This window comes from Odocoileus virginianus, unplaced genomic scaffold (assembly GCF_023699985.2).
Source record: "Odocoileus virginianus isolate 20LAN1187 ecotype Illinois unplaced genomic scaffold, Ovbor_1.2 Unplaced_Scaffold_18, whole genome shotgun sequence".
Lineage (NCBI taxonomy): Eukaryota > Metazoa > Chordata > Mammalia > Artiodactyla > Cervidae > Odocoileus > Odocoileus virginianus.
Genome location: NW_027224280.1, coordinates 630,372 through 643,645, shown reverse-complemented (window position 1 = coordinate 643,645; position 13,274 = coordinate 630,372). Strand labels below are relative to the sequence as shown.

At 55.0% G+C, this 13,274-nt stretch overlaps 1 protein-coding gene across 4 annotated transcripts; it reads left to right on the top strand.

Annotated features, from left to right (window-relative positions):
* Positions 1 to 301: 301 nt before the first annotated feature.
* IRAK1 (interleukin 1 receptor associated kinase 1) lies at positions 302 to 12,420 on the top strand. 4 transcript variants are annotated; one of them, XM_070462952.1, is made up of 14 exons: positions 303 to 527; positions 627 to 794; positions 918 to 1,049; positions 1,184 to 1,287; positions 1,445 to 1,633; positions 1,879 to 1,943; positions 2,149 to 2,263; positions 2,644 to 2,762; positions 3,225 to 3,432; positions 3,681 to 3,746; positions 4,860 to 5,096; positions 5,677 to 5,878; positions 6,504 to 6,647; positions 6,934 to 12,420. In XM_070462952.1, the coding sequence occupies exons 1-14, from the start codon at positions 392 to 394 to the stop codon at positions 6,993 to 6,995; spliced, it is 1,947 nt and encodes a 648-aa protein (XP_070319053.1). In that variant the 5' UTR covers positions 303 to 391; the 3' UTR covers positions 6,996 to 12,420. The 4 variants fall into 4 exon arrangements, with proteins under 4 accessions (XP_070319052.1, XP_020747521.2, XP_070319053.1 ...); XM_070462950.1 differs by having other exon boundaries at positions 5,677 to 6,088; XM_070462951.1 differs by having other exon boundaries at positions 302 to 794.
* Positions 12,421 to 13,274: the final 854 nt, after the last annotated feature.

Here is a 13,274-nt window from a genome sequence, read left to right as displayed (position 1 = left end):
GAGGACCGGCCAGTGGCTCTCCGAGCCCTGCTTCTAGCCCATTCTGGAAGGCCTTCGCTGTGCCCATCGTCCCTGGGGCCGAGAAACATTCTCCTGCAGACCTTGGAGCCCTCCTCCCGCTCCGGGAAGCTCACCCGTCCGCCTAGCCGGGCCCTGGGTGCTGCCCCGGGAAGCGTGACCGCGCGCGGCGCCCCCGTGTGGCCGGGGCTGGCGGTGGCGGTGGCGGTGGCGGCGGGCGAGCTGGCAGCAGCCCCGGGTACCGCCCCTTCCGGCCCGCCGGGCGTCGCACGAGGCCGCCTTAAAGGGGAAGTGAGTCAGTGTTTGCGGACCCGGCCGGCCGAGGCCCGCGCCCGCCGCGGCCCGGAGAGGCCCCGGCCCGGCGGCGGTGGCCATGGCCGGGGGGCCGGGCCCGGGAGACCCTGCGGTCCCCGGCGCCCAGCACTTCTTGTACGAGGTGCCGCCCTGGGTCATGTGCCGCTTCTACAAAGTGATGGACGCCCTGGAGCCCGCCGACTGGTGCCAGTTTGGTGGGTGGCCGCAGGCCGGCAGGGGCGGGGCGGGGCGGGGCGGGCCGGGGAGCCGCGCGGGGACCCGGGCGCCGCGGCCTGACGTCCCCTGCCCCGCAGCTGCCCTGATCGTCCGCGACCAGACCGAGCTGCGGCTGTGCGAGCGCTCCGGGCAGCGCACAGCCAGCGTCCTGTGGCCGTGGATCAACCGCAACGCCCGCGTGGCCGACCTCGTGCGCATCCTCACGCACCTACAGCTGCTGCGGGCGCGGGACATCATCACTGCTTGTGAGCGCGGCCCCGGGGACCCCTGGGACCCCCAGGACCCTGGGCCAGGGGCCATCCAGGGCTTACCCCAGAGCTCCTCCCTCCAGCCTGGGCCTAACGTCCTTTCCTTCCCCGGCCTCCCAGGGCACCCTCCCGCCCCCCTTCTGCCCCCCAGCACCACCTCCCCGACACCCAGCAGCATCTCCGCACCCTCCGAGGCTGCGGCTCCCGGCCACCGGAAGTTGCCGTCTCTGGCCTCCACCCTCCTCTCCCCAGGTAAGACAGCCCGGGTTGGGGTGGTTCGTGGGGGTTGGCCTGATGAACCTCAGGAAAGGACCCCCTTGCTCCTGGCCACGCCAGTAGATCCTGCCACTGGCCTCTGCCTGCCTCTGACTGGTGTCTTTACGAAGCTTTTCCAGGCTCTCAGACTCACTCTGACTCCGAACTCTGTCCTCGACCAAGCCCAGCTGCCCACCAGCCACCATTGCCATCTCCAGCCCCCTCATCTACCAAGGTAGGTGGGTCCTGCCCCCCACCCAGAGGTTTGATGCCAGCAAGCAGTGACAAAGCCGCCTTTGGTCCCCTGGGCCACCCCAGGCAGCCCAGCAAGGGTGGGCTGAGGCAGAGGGGAAGACACAGGACCTCACCTGATACAGGGTCTTTTCCCACAGCCCAGCCCGGAGAGCCCCGTGTCCCTCCTGCCAGGGGCCCCCTCCTCTTCGTTCTGCTGGCCCCTCCATGAAATTTGCCAGGGCACACACGACTTCTCAGAGGAGCTTAAGATTGGGGAAGGTGGCTTTGGCTGTGTGTACCGGGCAGTGATGAGGAACACTGTCTATGCTGTGAAGAGGCTCAAGGAGGTGTGTGGAGCATCCTCGCCAGGGCCCTCGATGGCTGTTCCCAGACTCGGGCTTTTGTAGTCCTCCCCCGCCCCCTTTGCGACCCCACAGGGTTCCTTCAGCCCTCTGATTTCGCAGTCCAGGGCCCCCAGCCCCGTGCTCCTTCTGGGCCCAGAACAGGTGGCAGGGGGGGTGGCCGTGAAGTCCGGGCCACAGGTGTCTCACACTGCCAGTCCCCCCTGCCTCATTCTCCCCGAGGGCTGCAGGAGGCCGACCTGGAGTGGACCACAGTGAAGCAGAGCTTCCAGACCGAAGTGCAGCAGCTGTCGCGGTGAGCCTGCGGGCAGGAGCAGGGCCCTGCCAGGACCACATGGCTGGGGACCTGGCTCCCCCTTGGTCTGCAGCCTGCCAGGCCCAGGCGAGCCGGGGAACCTGGTTAGGGACTATCCGCACCCCACACCCCACCCTGCGATGGCCGGATGGAAGGCGTGCTGGATGCTGGGAGCAGAGCGCTGAGACCCCACTGTTTCAAGTAGGTTTCGTCACCCCAACATCGTGGACTTTGCCGGCTACTGTGCTCAGAGTGGCTTCTACTGCCTTGTCTATGGCTTCCTGCCCAATGGCTCCCTGGAAGACCGCCTCCACGTCCAGGTAAGCCTTGCCTGGCCTGGCCTGGCACACTGTCACGCTTGGCACCTGGTCCGAGCGGGACATGGGGCCAGGGCCCTTGGCCTCGGTGAGTGGGGCCTCTCCGTGCTCGGAAGCCGAGCTCACGGGGCCTCTGAAAGGGGCCCTGTCTGCTCCCCTGGGCAAGCAGAGTGGCAGAAGGGTCTTGGTGGCATCACCCAGAGGGCAAGAGGCAACAGACAGTCACTGGGCCCCATCTAGAGAGGCACCCACAGGATGCAAGGGCTGACCAAGCCCGGGACAGGAACATCTCTGACCTGACACTTTAGCACTCAGGGGAAGCATGGATAGGCATCAAAGACGGTGGCTCCGCAGTCTCCCCTTTCTTCCTTGTGCCCCTCCAGACACAGGCTTGGCCCCCTCTCTCCTGGCCTCAGCGACTGGACATCCTTCTGGGCACGGCCCGGGCAATTCAGTTCTTACATCAAGATAGCCCCAGCCTCATCCATGGAGATGTCAAGAGGTGAGGCAGGGACACGGCCAGCCCCTGGGGGCCTTCAAGATTGGCAGGAGCCCTATGGCAAGGGGTGATGCTCCCACACCTCCCACCAGCAGGGACCGGGGGTGCCTGCTGCCTGGTCCCTGGGAGCCTGGCCCTGAGCGATCCCCGTGAGAACAGGGGACGTCAGGGCTGGGGTCTGCGGGTCACTGAGCATCCAGTGTGAGCCAGGGGTGGACTTGGAGGCCAAGGATGGGCCCCACTGGTGAACAGGGCCTCAACTGCAGGATGGGGCTCTGGGGGCCACTTGCTCAAAGCCTCAAGGGGCCAGAACACCATGAGCATGGGGCACGGTCCACCACTGAGGTGCACGTCGGTGGCTCTGGTCTGATTGTCTCAGGACCAGGCAGGGGGCAGTAGGTGCAGGGGTGATGAGTCGCAGAGAGGGCTATGGCCAGACTGACACCACCGCCTTCTGTCCCCAAGTTCCAATGTCCTTCTGGATGAGAGACTGATGCCCAAACTGGGGGACTTTGGCCTGGCCCGTCTCAGCCGGTTTGCGGGGGCCAACCCTGGCCAGAGCAGTAGCGTGGCCCGGACTCGGACGGTGCGCGGCACCCTGGCCTACCTGCCCGAGGAGTACGTGAAGACCGGGAGGCTGGCTGTGGATACCGACACTTTCAGCTTTGGCGTGGTGAGCTGCGGGGCCCTTGGCTGGCCTGGGGGTGGGTGACCGTGGCCCCCAGAGAATCCCCCAGCAGGCCTGACCAGCTTCAGCTCCTGGGACCTGTCCTCCACAGCTCAGGCACCCTATGCAGTTTCACACCTTCACGTCTGTCGTTTTCCATTCCTCTGCTCCATGTGGGCCCTCCAGACCCCCCAAGCTTGAGTCCCGTGAGCGGGTTCTCGGTGGCCCCAGTCTGCAGCCTGCTCTCTCTGCAGGTGCTGCTGGAGACCCTGGCTGGCCAGAGGGCTGTGAGGATGCATGGCGCCCAGCCCAAATATCTGGTGAGCCTCCTCCCGAGGCAGGTGGGGAGGGAGAGAGGGAGGGTGGAACAGTCTGGAACGCAGGGCCCCGCAGGAGCCAGTCCAGCTGCCGCTGACTCATCGTTGAGAGTAGGCAGGGCCCCAGACAGCTGTATCTGCCTGGCCGGGGACAAACCTGCGTCCCCTGCAGGTGCCGCGGGCCCTTCCAGACCCTACCTGGGTTGAGGGGGGGTCAGAGAGGGTGGGGTGCAGCCTGATCACAGTGGAAAGCAGAATCAAGGGACCTGGGAGAGGCAATGGCTGGGAATCGGACCATGTCCCCCCTCACCCCAGATACCTTCCCTGGGTTTTGGGGGGCAGATCTGCTCCTCCATGGACTGACCCAGAGCCCAAAATCCAGCTCCTCTCTGTTTAGTCGGCAGGATCCTTCACACTGTATAAGCCTGTGTTGCCCAGGCTCTGGGCTGTTTCCGTCCATTCCCGGGTCTCGGAGGGGTCTCCGCCAGAACCGGGCACCAGCTAGATTGGCACTCAGGCCCATTGTCAGCACTGCTGTGGGGCAGCATGCCAGACCCCACAGGGTCCCCACCACGGCTTCTCTGGGCAACCACCAAAAAGCTCTTTCAGAACTGTGAGGAGGTGGCAGAACCCCTTTACCCCTGCTGTGCTTGGGGTGAAGGCCCAGACCCTTGACGTGGTTGCCAGCTTTCTGTCTGTCCTCCAGACCTGGCGGCTCCCTGGTCCTCTGCCTGAGAGGCCATGCCCTCTGATCCCAGGGTCTGCTAGGGTCTGGTCCTGTTCCCCCAATCTCCATGGGGCTCTCCCCTCTGTGCCCCGCCCTCTCTGGCTAGTTGTTATCTTTTGATCAGAGCCCGAGTGTCACTTGCTTGGGCCCGCCCCCCCCCATCAAAACCCCTAGAGGGGCCTCCCTGCCGCGGTTGCCCCTGGTTTTCGAGGCATATCAATGTCTTTCCCCTCTCAGGAAGTCAGCTCTGTGAAAGCCAGCCCAGGTGCTGGGCGTGTGGCTGGATCTCAGGGTCCCAGAACAGCGCTGAGCATATGCAGACGAGGGCCAGGGGATGGCAGCACAAGGCACGGCCCACAGGGGTCAGACTCACGTTGCATGTCCCACAGAAAGACTTGGTTGAAGAGGAGGCCGAGGAGGCTGGGGTGACCCTGAAGGGCACCCAGACCACAGTCCAAGGCGGGCCGGCTGCAGACACGTGGGCCGCCCCAGTTGCCGCCCAGATCTACAAGAAGCACCTGGACCCCAGGCCGGGGCCGTGCCCACCAGAGCTGGGCCTGGCCCTGGGCCAGCTAGCTTGCTGCTGCCTGCACCGCCGGGCCAAGAGGAGACCCCCAATGACCCAGGTAGTCCTGTGAGCTGGGGGTACGGGAAGTGCTTGAGATGCCAGTCTCCACATGTTGTTTGCCTGCCCTTTGTTTCTGCTTGAGTCCCCACTGAACCCGGCCAGCTACAGAGAGGGAGGCGATTGGCTTTTTACTGCGCCCCCTTCTGGGTGCCTGGCGCCACTGCATCTGCCTTTTTGTGTCCCTTCCACCTTCCACCTCTTTGTCTTTTTTTAAAATTTTATTTATTTATTTTAATTGGAGGCTAATTACTTTACAATATTGTCAGTGGTTTTTGTCATACGTTGACATGAATCAGCAATGGGTGTACATGTGTTCCCCTTCCTGAAGCCCCCCCATGTCCCTCCCCATCCCATCCCTTAATTTATCTCTCTTGAGAAAAGAAAGAAGCATCATGGAGGGCATCAGGGCAACGAGGTTTGCTTTCTCGAGGACAAAGAGAAGCCGCTCTCAGTCCTTAGCTTTAGTGGCGATGAATCTCTTCTCCGGCCCCGACCCGGAGCTGCCCTGTGGTTCCGCCAACCTCTGCGAGGACCTGGACAGGGCCACTCACCCTGAGAGCCCCTGTCCCTCCCTGCAGGTGTACCAGACACTGGAGGAGCTGCAGGTGGCGGTGGCAGGGCCATTCCTGGAGCCGGAGACGGCCAGCCACAGCCCCCCTTCCCCGCAAGAGAACTCCTATATGTCCACCAGCAGGAGCGCCCTGAGCCGTGCCAGCCCCCAGCAGCCCCTGGTGGCGCCCTCGGGGGCCCAGGCCCAGGCTACAGACTGGCCGCAAAAAGGTGCCAACCAACCCGTGGAGAGTGACGAGAGCGTGTCTGACCTTTCCGCTGCCCTGCACTCCTGGCATCTGAGCCCCAGCTGCCCTGCGGGCCCAGGGGCCCCCAGCTGGGCGCCAGCACCCCTCGGGCAGGCTGCCTGCACCCAAGGAGGTGCCGCCCGAGAGTCAAGCTGGGGGAGCGGCCCGGGTCTCCAGCCCACAGCTGTGGAAGGTACCAGCAGGGGGACCAAAGGCCTCCTTTCTGGGCAAACCCTCCCCATCCCAGCCTTCTGGGCGGAGAGACCCAGGACCCACCGTGAAGCTCTGTCTGTCCTTAGAAAGTTGCAGGCTGCCGTCTTGGGTTGGGCTGCTCACCTGACCCAGGAAGGTCCACAGAAGGACCATCCTGGGCCATCTCATCTCGCTGTGCCATGCCCCCAGCTGATTGAGGACAGGCCAGGAGCAAGGCAGGCCCAGTCCACAACTGGACTCCAGGCCTTGCCCATAGACAGACAGAGCGCTCAGGACCTCAGTCCTTCGGGAGGGTAGGGAGGGAGCTAGGCTGGGGATGGGGAAGGCTTGTGAGGCCAGCAGTGAGTGTCAGCAGGGAGTTCCCAGAGGCTCAGAAGGTCCTCTCTCCACCCCAGGGCCCCTCCTGGGCAGCTCCACGTCCTCGCAGCCCCCACAGATTGTGATCAATCCGGCGCGACGGAAGATGCTGCAGAAGTTGGCGTTGTACGAGGATGGAGTCCTAGACAGCCTGCAGCTGCTCTCGTCCAGCTCTCTCCCAGGTACCCCCCGAGAATGGTGGCCTTTGAGAAATCATGTGCTCTGGGCACAGCCCGGTCCTGTCCTGTCCCACCTCCCTGTCCTTCCAACACTCCCCCTCCCCGTAGTCTGGGATTGCCAGCCCTGCCTGTGCTTCCGAAACATATGAAGCCCCCGCTGGGCAGGTTTCATTCAAAGAAGTGCTGCTGAAGAATGGAAACCACTAAGTCCAGAGAGCGCCCCGGGAGCGAGAGGGTAGGGCAGCCCCACTGTCGGCTAACTGACTGGCATTTCCTACCCACTGTGCAGACTCGGGCCAGGACCTGCGGGACAGGCAGGGGCCCGAAGAGAGAGACGAGTTTCGGAGCTGAACCACCCGCCTGGGCCAATCCCTAAACCTGGAAGTCCAAGTTCTCATGGTCAGAAGTTCTCATGGCCCTCAACCCCTTGGCGGCCTGTGGGCATTGGGGGTAGGGGAGCTCCATCCGCCTGGAGGAGGGCACATGGTGGCCCTGGCACTCTAGGGGCTGGGCTTGGAGCCCCCTGCCCTGAGTAGGGCAGGGATATCTCTATGATCTGCCCTCAGTCCAGCATCTGCAGAAGCGGAAGGCCACTGGCTCTGGAGGGGCCAAGGAGGAGCCAGGAGTGGGCACTGCCAGTTGGGCAGGGCATCTGTAGCCCAGGGCTACAGAGTACAGAGCCGTCAAGGCGGGGGCCCCTCCCAGCCTTGTAACTGGGAAACACAGAGGTGTGGCTGGCCTGTGGTTCAGTCCACAAGCTGGAAGTGGGAGTTCCAAGAGGCCCCGGGGAGTCCCGCAGCGCCTCCCGCCAGGCCAGTGTCTGCAGGCTGCCCCAGGGGGGCAGAAGCTGGCCCACCACCCAGGCCACACCTCGGTGCTGCAGACAGTCACCGAGCCAGGCCGGGCTCTCCAGACCACAAGCTCCACCCCAGGCACAGCTTGTGGCAGAGGGGTCATGCTCCGCCCCCCTCCAGATTTGGCTTGGCACACACCATGTGTCACCCAGACTGTGAGAAGCCCCAAGAAGGCAGGAAGTTGGGAGCCAGGCAGAGAGGAAGGAAAAAGACAAGGGGACTCCGAGTTTTCGGAGCAAGTCAGGGTTTGTGTCACTGAGTGTCTCTGAGAGCAGCCCAGGGCTGTAGCAGAGGCTCCAGATGCTTCTGTGTCTGCAGTCATGAGTCACACTACAGGCCCCACATAAGCGAGGCATTGGTGGAGTCCAAGTTCTCCTGGAGTAATAAAAGCTTACCCTTCCATCTCTGGCTGTACTCATAGACTTTGTGGCAAAGCCCTGAACTTGTCCAGGGCCTTTCTTCTCAGGGTTGACTGTCCAAACCCAGACACCAGTCTCCCACCCCATCCCCAAATCCTCTGCAGGTACTTGCTTCCTCTCCCAGTAAGCCGCCATGCTGGTAACAGGTCACACAACACTACTACCTAGCAGTACTTTCACAGGTTGTTACATTTCCCCCATGTTACACATTTTTATTATAAATGGCATCTTCGTTTTCTTTTCTAACTGCTCGTTACTTGTGTATAGAAGCACAATTGAGTTCTGTCCATTGGCTTTACCTTCTGTGACCTTGCTTCAGTTTACACATTAGCTCTAATAGTTGTTTGGTAAATACTGTGGGGTGGCTTATGCACACAACCATCTCATGTGCAAATAAAGACTGTTTCACCTCTTCCTTTCCATTCTGTATGCTGTTTAGCTCTTGTTCCTTTTTTCATTTATTTCTTTCTTTATTTTTTTGTTTGGCTACACCGTGCAGCTTGTGGGATCTTAGTTCCCTGACCAGGGATTAAACCCAGGTCCACGTGGTGAAAGTGCAGAATCCTAAACACTGACCCACCAGGGAATTCCCTTTGTTCTTTTTCTTACCTTGTTACACTAGCTAGGGCTTCTGGTCCAGTATTGAATAGAAGTGGTGAAAGGGGACATCCTTGCCTTGTTCTCAGTATTAGGTGCAAAGTGTTATATTTCACCATGAAGCATGATGCTACCAATAGAATTGTCATAGGTGTATTTTGTCAATGTAGTAAATCCCATAAGTTGATTTTCTAATATTAAACCAATTTTATATTCCTTAGATAAAAACAACACTTGGTCATGATGTTACCCTTTTATATATTACTAAATTCTATTTGCTAATACTGTTTGAGAATTTTTGCATCTGTTCATGAGGGATACCAATCTGTAGTTGTCTTGTAATATCTTTACCTGGTTTTGCTATCAGATAGGCTTTCATAAAGTAAGTTGGAAAGTTTCCTTCTCCTCCTAGGTTGTTAAATGGCTCAAATATGCTTAAGTGTCACTCCTGTAAATGTTTGATGGAATCACCAGTGAAGTTCTCTGCATCTGAAATTTTCTTTTTTTTCTTTTCTTTTTTTTTTTGAGTTTTCTTTGAGGGAAGGTTTTTCATTATAAATTCCATTTCTTTAATTAGATATCAGGCCCTTCAGATTTTTTTCATGTGTCAGTTTTAGCAATTGGTGTCTTTCAAGGAATTTGCCCATTTCATCTAAGTTGACATACACTTAATAATGCCCCCTTACCCTTTGATATATATAGGATATATAGCAATAGCCCCTCTTTCATCCCCAATACTGGTAATTTGTATGTTTCCTTTTTCTGAATTTATTTTTGGCTGTGCTGGGTCTTCACTGCTGCACACAGGCTTTCTCTAGTTGTGGCGAGTGGAAGCTAGTATTTGTTGGGGTGCACAGAGGCTTCAGTAGTTACGGCTCATGGGCTTAGTTGCTCTGCGGCATGAGGGATCTTTCTGGACCGGTGACTGAAGTCATGTCTCCTGCCTTGGCAGGCGGATTCCCAACCACTGGGCCACCAGGGAAGTTCCATGTCTTTCCTTTTTTTTTTTGATCAGCCTAAATAGAGACTTATCAATTTTATTGATAATTTCAAAGAAGCAAGTTTGGTTTCACTGATTTTTCTCTATTGTCCATTTTCTCTTTTATTAAGTTTCACTATCATGTCCTTTCTTTTACTTGTTTTGGAATAATAAATCTTATTTGGGGTTTAATTTGCTCATCTTTTTTCCAACTTCTTAAAGTATAATCCTAAATCAGTGATTTTAAAAGTTTCTTTTTCTAATATAAGCATTTAAGGCTATAAATTCCCTTTGAGAACACCATTAGCTGCATCCTACTGATTTAGATATGTTGTTTTCATTGTCATTCAATTCATAATGTTTTCTACTTTTCCTTGTGATTATTTTCTTTAATGTCTTACTTAGAGGTGTATTTAGTTTCCAAATACTTGAGGATTTTACAGATACCTGTATGTTATATGTTTTTTAATTCTGTTGTGGTCGGAGAATCTACTCTGTATAGTTGCATTCCTTTGAAAATAGAGACTTGCTTCATGACTTAACATATGGTTTAGCTTGGTGAATGTTCTATGTGTATTTGGAAAGAGTATATATTCAGCAGTTGGGTGGAGTATTCTATAAGTGTCAGGTCAAGATGGTTGATAGTGTTCGAGTCTCTGGATTGCAGTCTCCAGCTATAACTCCATCTTTTTCCTTTCAGTTCTTTTAGATTTTGCTGCATGTATTTTGACATTCTCATTGGGTGCATACATGTTTAGGATTGTGTTCTTTATAAATTGGCTCTTTCAACATCATGAAATGCCCCTCTTTATCTCTGGTAGTGTTCTTTCTTTTGATGTCTGGTGTGGATAAAAGTGGCTACTCCCAACTTCCTTGTGCTTAATTTGTTCCCTGGTATAGCCTTTTTTTCAGTTCTGTGTCTTTGAATTTAAAGTGCACTTATAGATGCATATGGTTCAATGTTACTTTTTGGTTTGGTTTATCTTTTTTAACCAGTTTCATAATCTCTACCTTTTTGATTCGTCTGTTTAGTCCATTTACATGTGATGGTTAGGTTTCAGTTTATCAACTGCTTTTTTTTTCAGTTTATCAGCTGGTTTTTATTTTCTGTCTGTCACATCTGTCCTTTGTTCCTCTTTTCCTCTGTCCCTAATATGTTGATTAATCACATGTTTCTTATATTCTATTATTTCTCTCCTGTTGGCTCATTAGCTCTAATAACTGAGACCACTGGTTCTACTCTGGAGCTGCATCATATCCTGGAAAGTACCCCTAGGCAGAAATGCCAGGCTGCTCATAGCGGTCACAACATTTGTTTTCCTTCTGATCACTGCCAGTAGTCCAATATCTGAAAATAGTTGTTTCAGATATTTTGTCTAGTTTTCTAGTTTTTCACAATAAGAGGGCTATTCTGGCCAGAATCACAACATTCCCCTCTTTTCTGAGGAATTCTTCAGTCCTAAGATGACCCCATCTTTCTCCTGCAGGATCCATTTGTTCCTCACTCCTGGATCTACATTCATCAAATATGTTCTAGTAGCTTCCATTCTTTCTTTATTTTCTAGTCTCATGTGATTTGATTTTAATTTTTCTTGAAATGCAGTAGGTTAACAATGTTGTTTCAGGTGTACAACAGTGTTTCACTTAAACACTACAGATATATCTGTTCTTTTTTAGATTCTTTTCCATTATAGGTCATCACCACAAGGTATCGAGTAGAATTCACCATGCTATACAGTAGGTTGGTTAGTAGCTTGAACCATTCCTTTGACCCAGCTTCTCTCTCTGAATCATAACCCCAATTTTCTATTCTTCTTTATGGACAAAGTTCTCAAAATAATTGTCTCTTTTCTTACTTTTTCCCCATTTCCTCTTCAAACCCTTCTAACCTGGCTTCGACCCAACCAGTCCACCAAAGTTATGTCCAAGACACCACTGACCATGTTACTAAATCTCATGACCCCCCCTTCTGACTTCATCCTCTGGGCCTCTGGGTGCCACCTCTGTCGTGCTACCTGCTTTGTCCTCTATGCCACCCCTTCACTACCTCCACTCCCTCCTTTTCACCCAGATGCCTACCAGACATGTCCTCTTTGATGTCTCACAGGTGCCATAAACCTAAATGACAAAATAGAACATTGGATTCCTAGCTCATTGATGTTGTTTGGCTATAGACAGCCAGGTGACAGCCACCACTGAGATCTAAGTCAGCACCAGTTATCTATTGTCCCAAATAACCACCTCAAAACAGGCTGAAAAGATGACATTTATTTTGTAAACCTGCAACGTGGGCAGGCCTCTGATGGGTACAACTCAGCATCAGCTGGAGTAGCCAGAAAGCTGGTTGCTGGGACCACTCATGCTCCTGCATGTGTTTGGTAGTCGACGCGGGGTTTGCCAAGTACCCTGCCGGTGCCGGGACACCTACCTGCGCATACTGCTTCTTTGTGGTCACATGGCTTCTTCCCAGCATGGGGACTTGCTTCTAAGAGTGAGCCCCTTGAGATGGCCTGCTGGAGGCCATATCACTAGTTTTGGTCTGGTTTCTGCTGCATCCTCAAGGAGGAAGTGATTACAATCCAGCTTTTGGTGCGAGGAGTGTCAGAGGATTCATGGACGTGTTAAAAACCAGCACAGGGGCATTTCCTTACACAAAGAGGACAACTTTGCTGGCTTCAAACACAGAAGAGTCTGCTGTGTTCTTGAACTTCTCAGAAATGGAACTGCGTAGACGGGCCCTGTTGTGGCCAGCTTCTTTCACTCAGCATGTTCAGAGATACAGCCGAGTGGTAGCAGCAGACAGGCTTTCGTGCCTGTGTGCTCTTCCATTGCACACACAGACCACATTTCACCCCTTCTCCCCTTCACAGACGTCTGGGTTGTTTTCATTCGGGGGCTGGTATAAATAAAGATGCCATGAACATTTCTGTGCGTGTCTTGGTGATGGATGCCTGCATTTCTCTTGGATGTTCTATGCATTAGGGTTTCAGCCTAGAGGCAGAACCACTATTGGTTACAGATAGGGTTCGGCCTGCCGGGGTGCGTGAGGCTGTAGCTTCTGCCTCTCTTGGGCCTAAGGTCAGCAGGCCTGGCTTCTGGAAAGGAGAGACAGCCATTCGTGGGAAAGCAAACCCCAGTGAAGCCTGCGTTGGTCTCACCATATCCCCATGGTGCAAGTGGCCCGGGACAAGCCAGTACAGAAGGTCACATGCACAGCAACCCCCAGCCACGCTTCCCACAGTTGTCAACTTCAGACCACAAAGGCACTCCACCCTCCATCAGCCTTCCTAACCCCTCCTTATCTGCCAGATCACACCCAAATTTCTCCTGAGGCCAACCTTGCCCTGGGATCACATGTGGAGGGGAATTCTGGGAAATTCAGAAATTTCAGTTCAGCTTGAGTGACACAGTACCAGAGCAGCTCAGGCACATATACACATGGGATGCATGTGGTCAGCTGTAGCGAGTCCTGTCAGATGTTTTCCAGTGAGGCTGTACCAGTTTACTCCCCCTCCCCCAGCAGTTCATGAGCATTCCAGTTACTCCACATCCTCACGGATACTTGGTATTCTCTGCGTGTTTTCACTGTAGTCATTCCAACAGGGCTGTGAAGGACTATCTCATGGTTTCAGTTTGCATTTCCCTGATGACTCGTGGTCAGTGTCCGTTCATCTGCTTGTTGGCCATCTGCAGGTCCACTCCTGGGAAAGGCACACCACCTGATGAGGCCCTTGTTGATATGCAGGGCTTCTGTGTCCATTCAGAGGATTTGTCTTGGATG

Excerpts from the sequence above, each read along its gene's own strand:
- IRAK1 (XM_020891862.2), top strand. The coding sequence starts at position 392 with ATGGCCGGGGGGCCGGGCCCGGGAGACCCTGCGGTCCCCGGCGCCCAG. Across the intron at positions 3,433-3,680 it reads ACACTTTCAGCTTTGGCGTG|GTGCTGCTGGAGACCCTGGC; the intron begins GTGAGCTGCGGG and ends CTCTCTCTGCAG. Across the intron at positions 3,747-4,859 it reads GCGCCCAGCCCAAATATCTG|AAAGACTTGGTTGAAGAGGA; the intron begins GTGAGCCTCCTC and ends CATGTCCCACAG.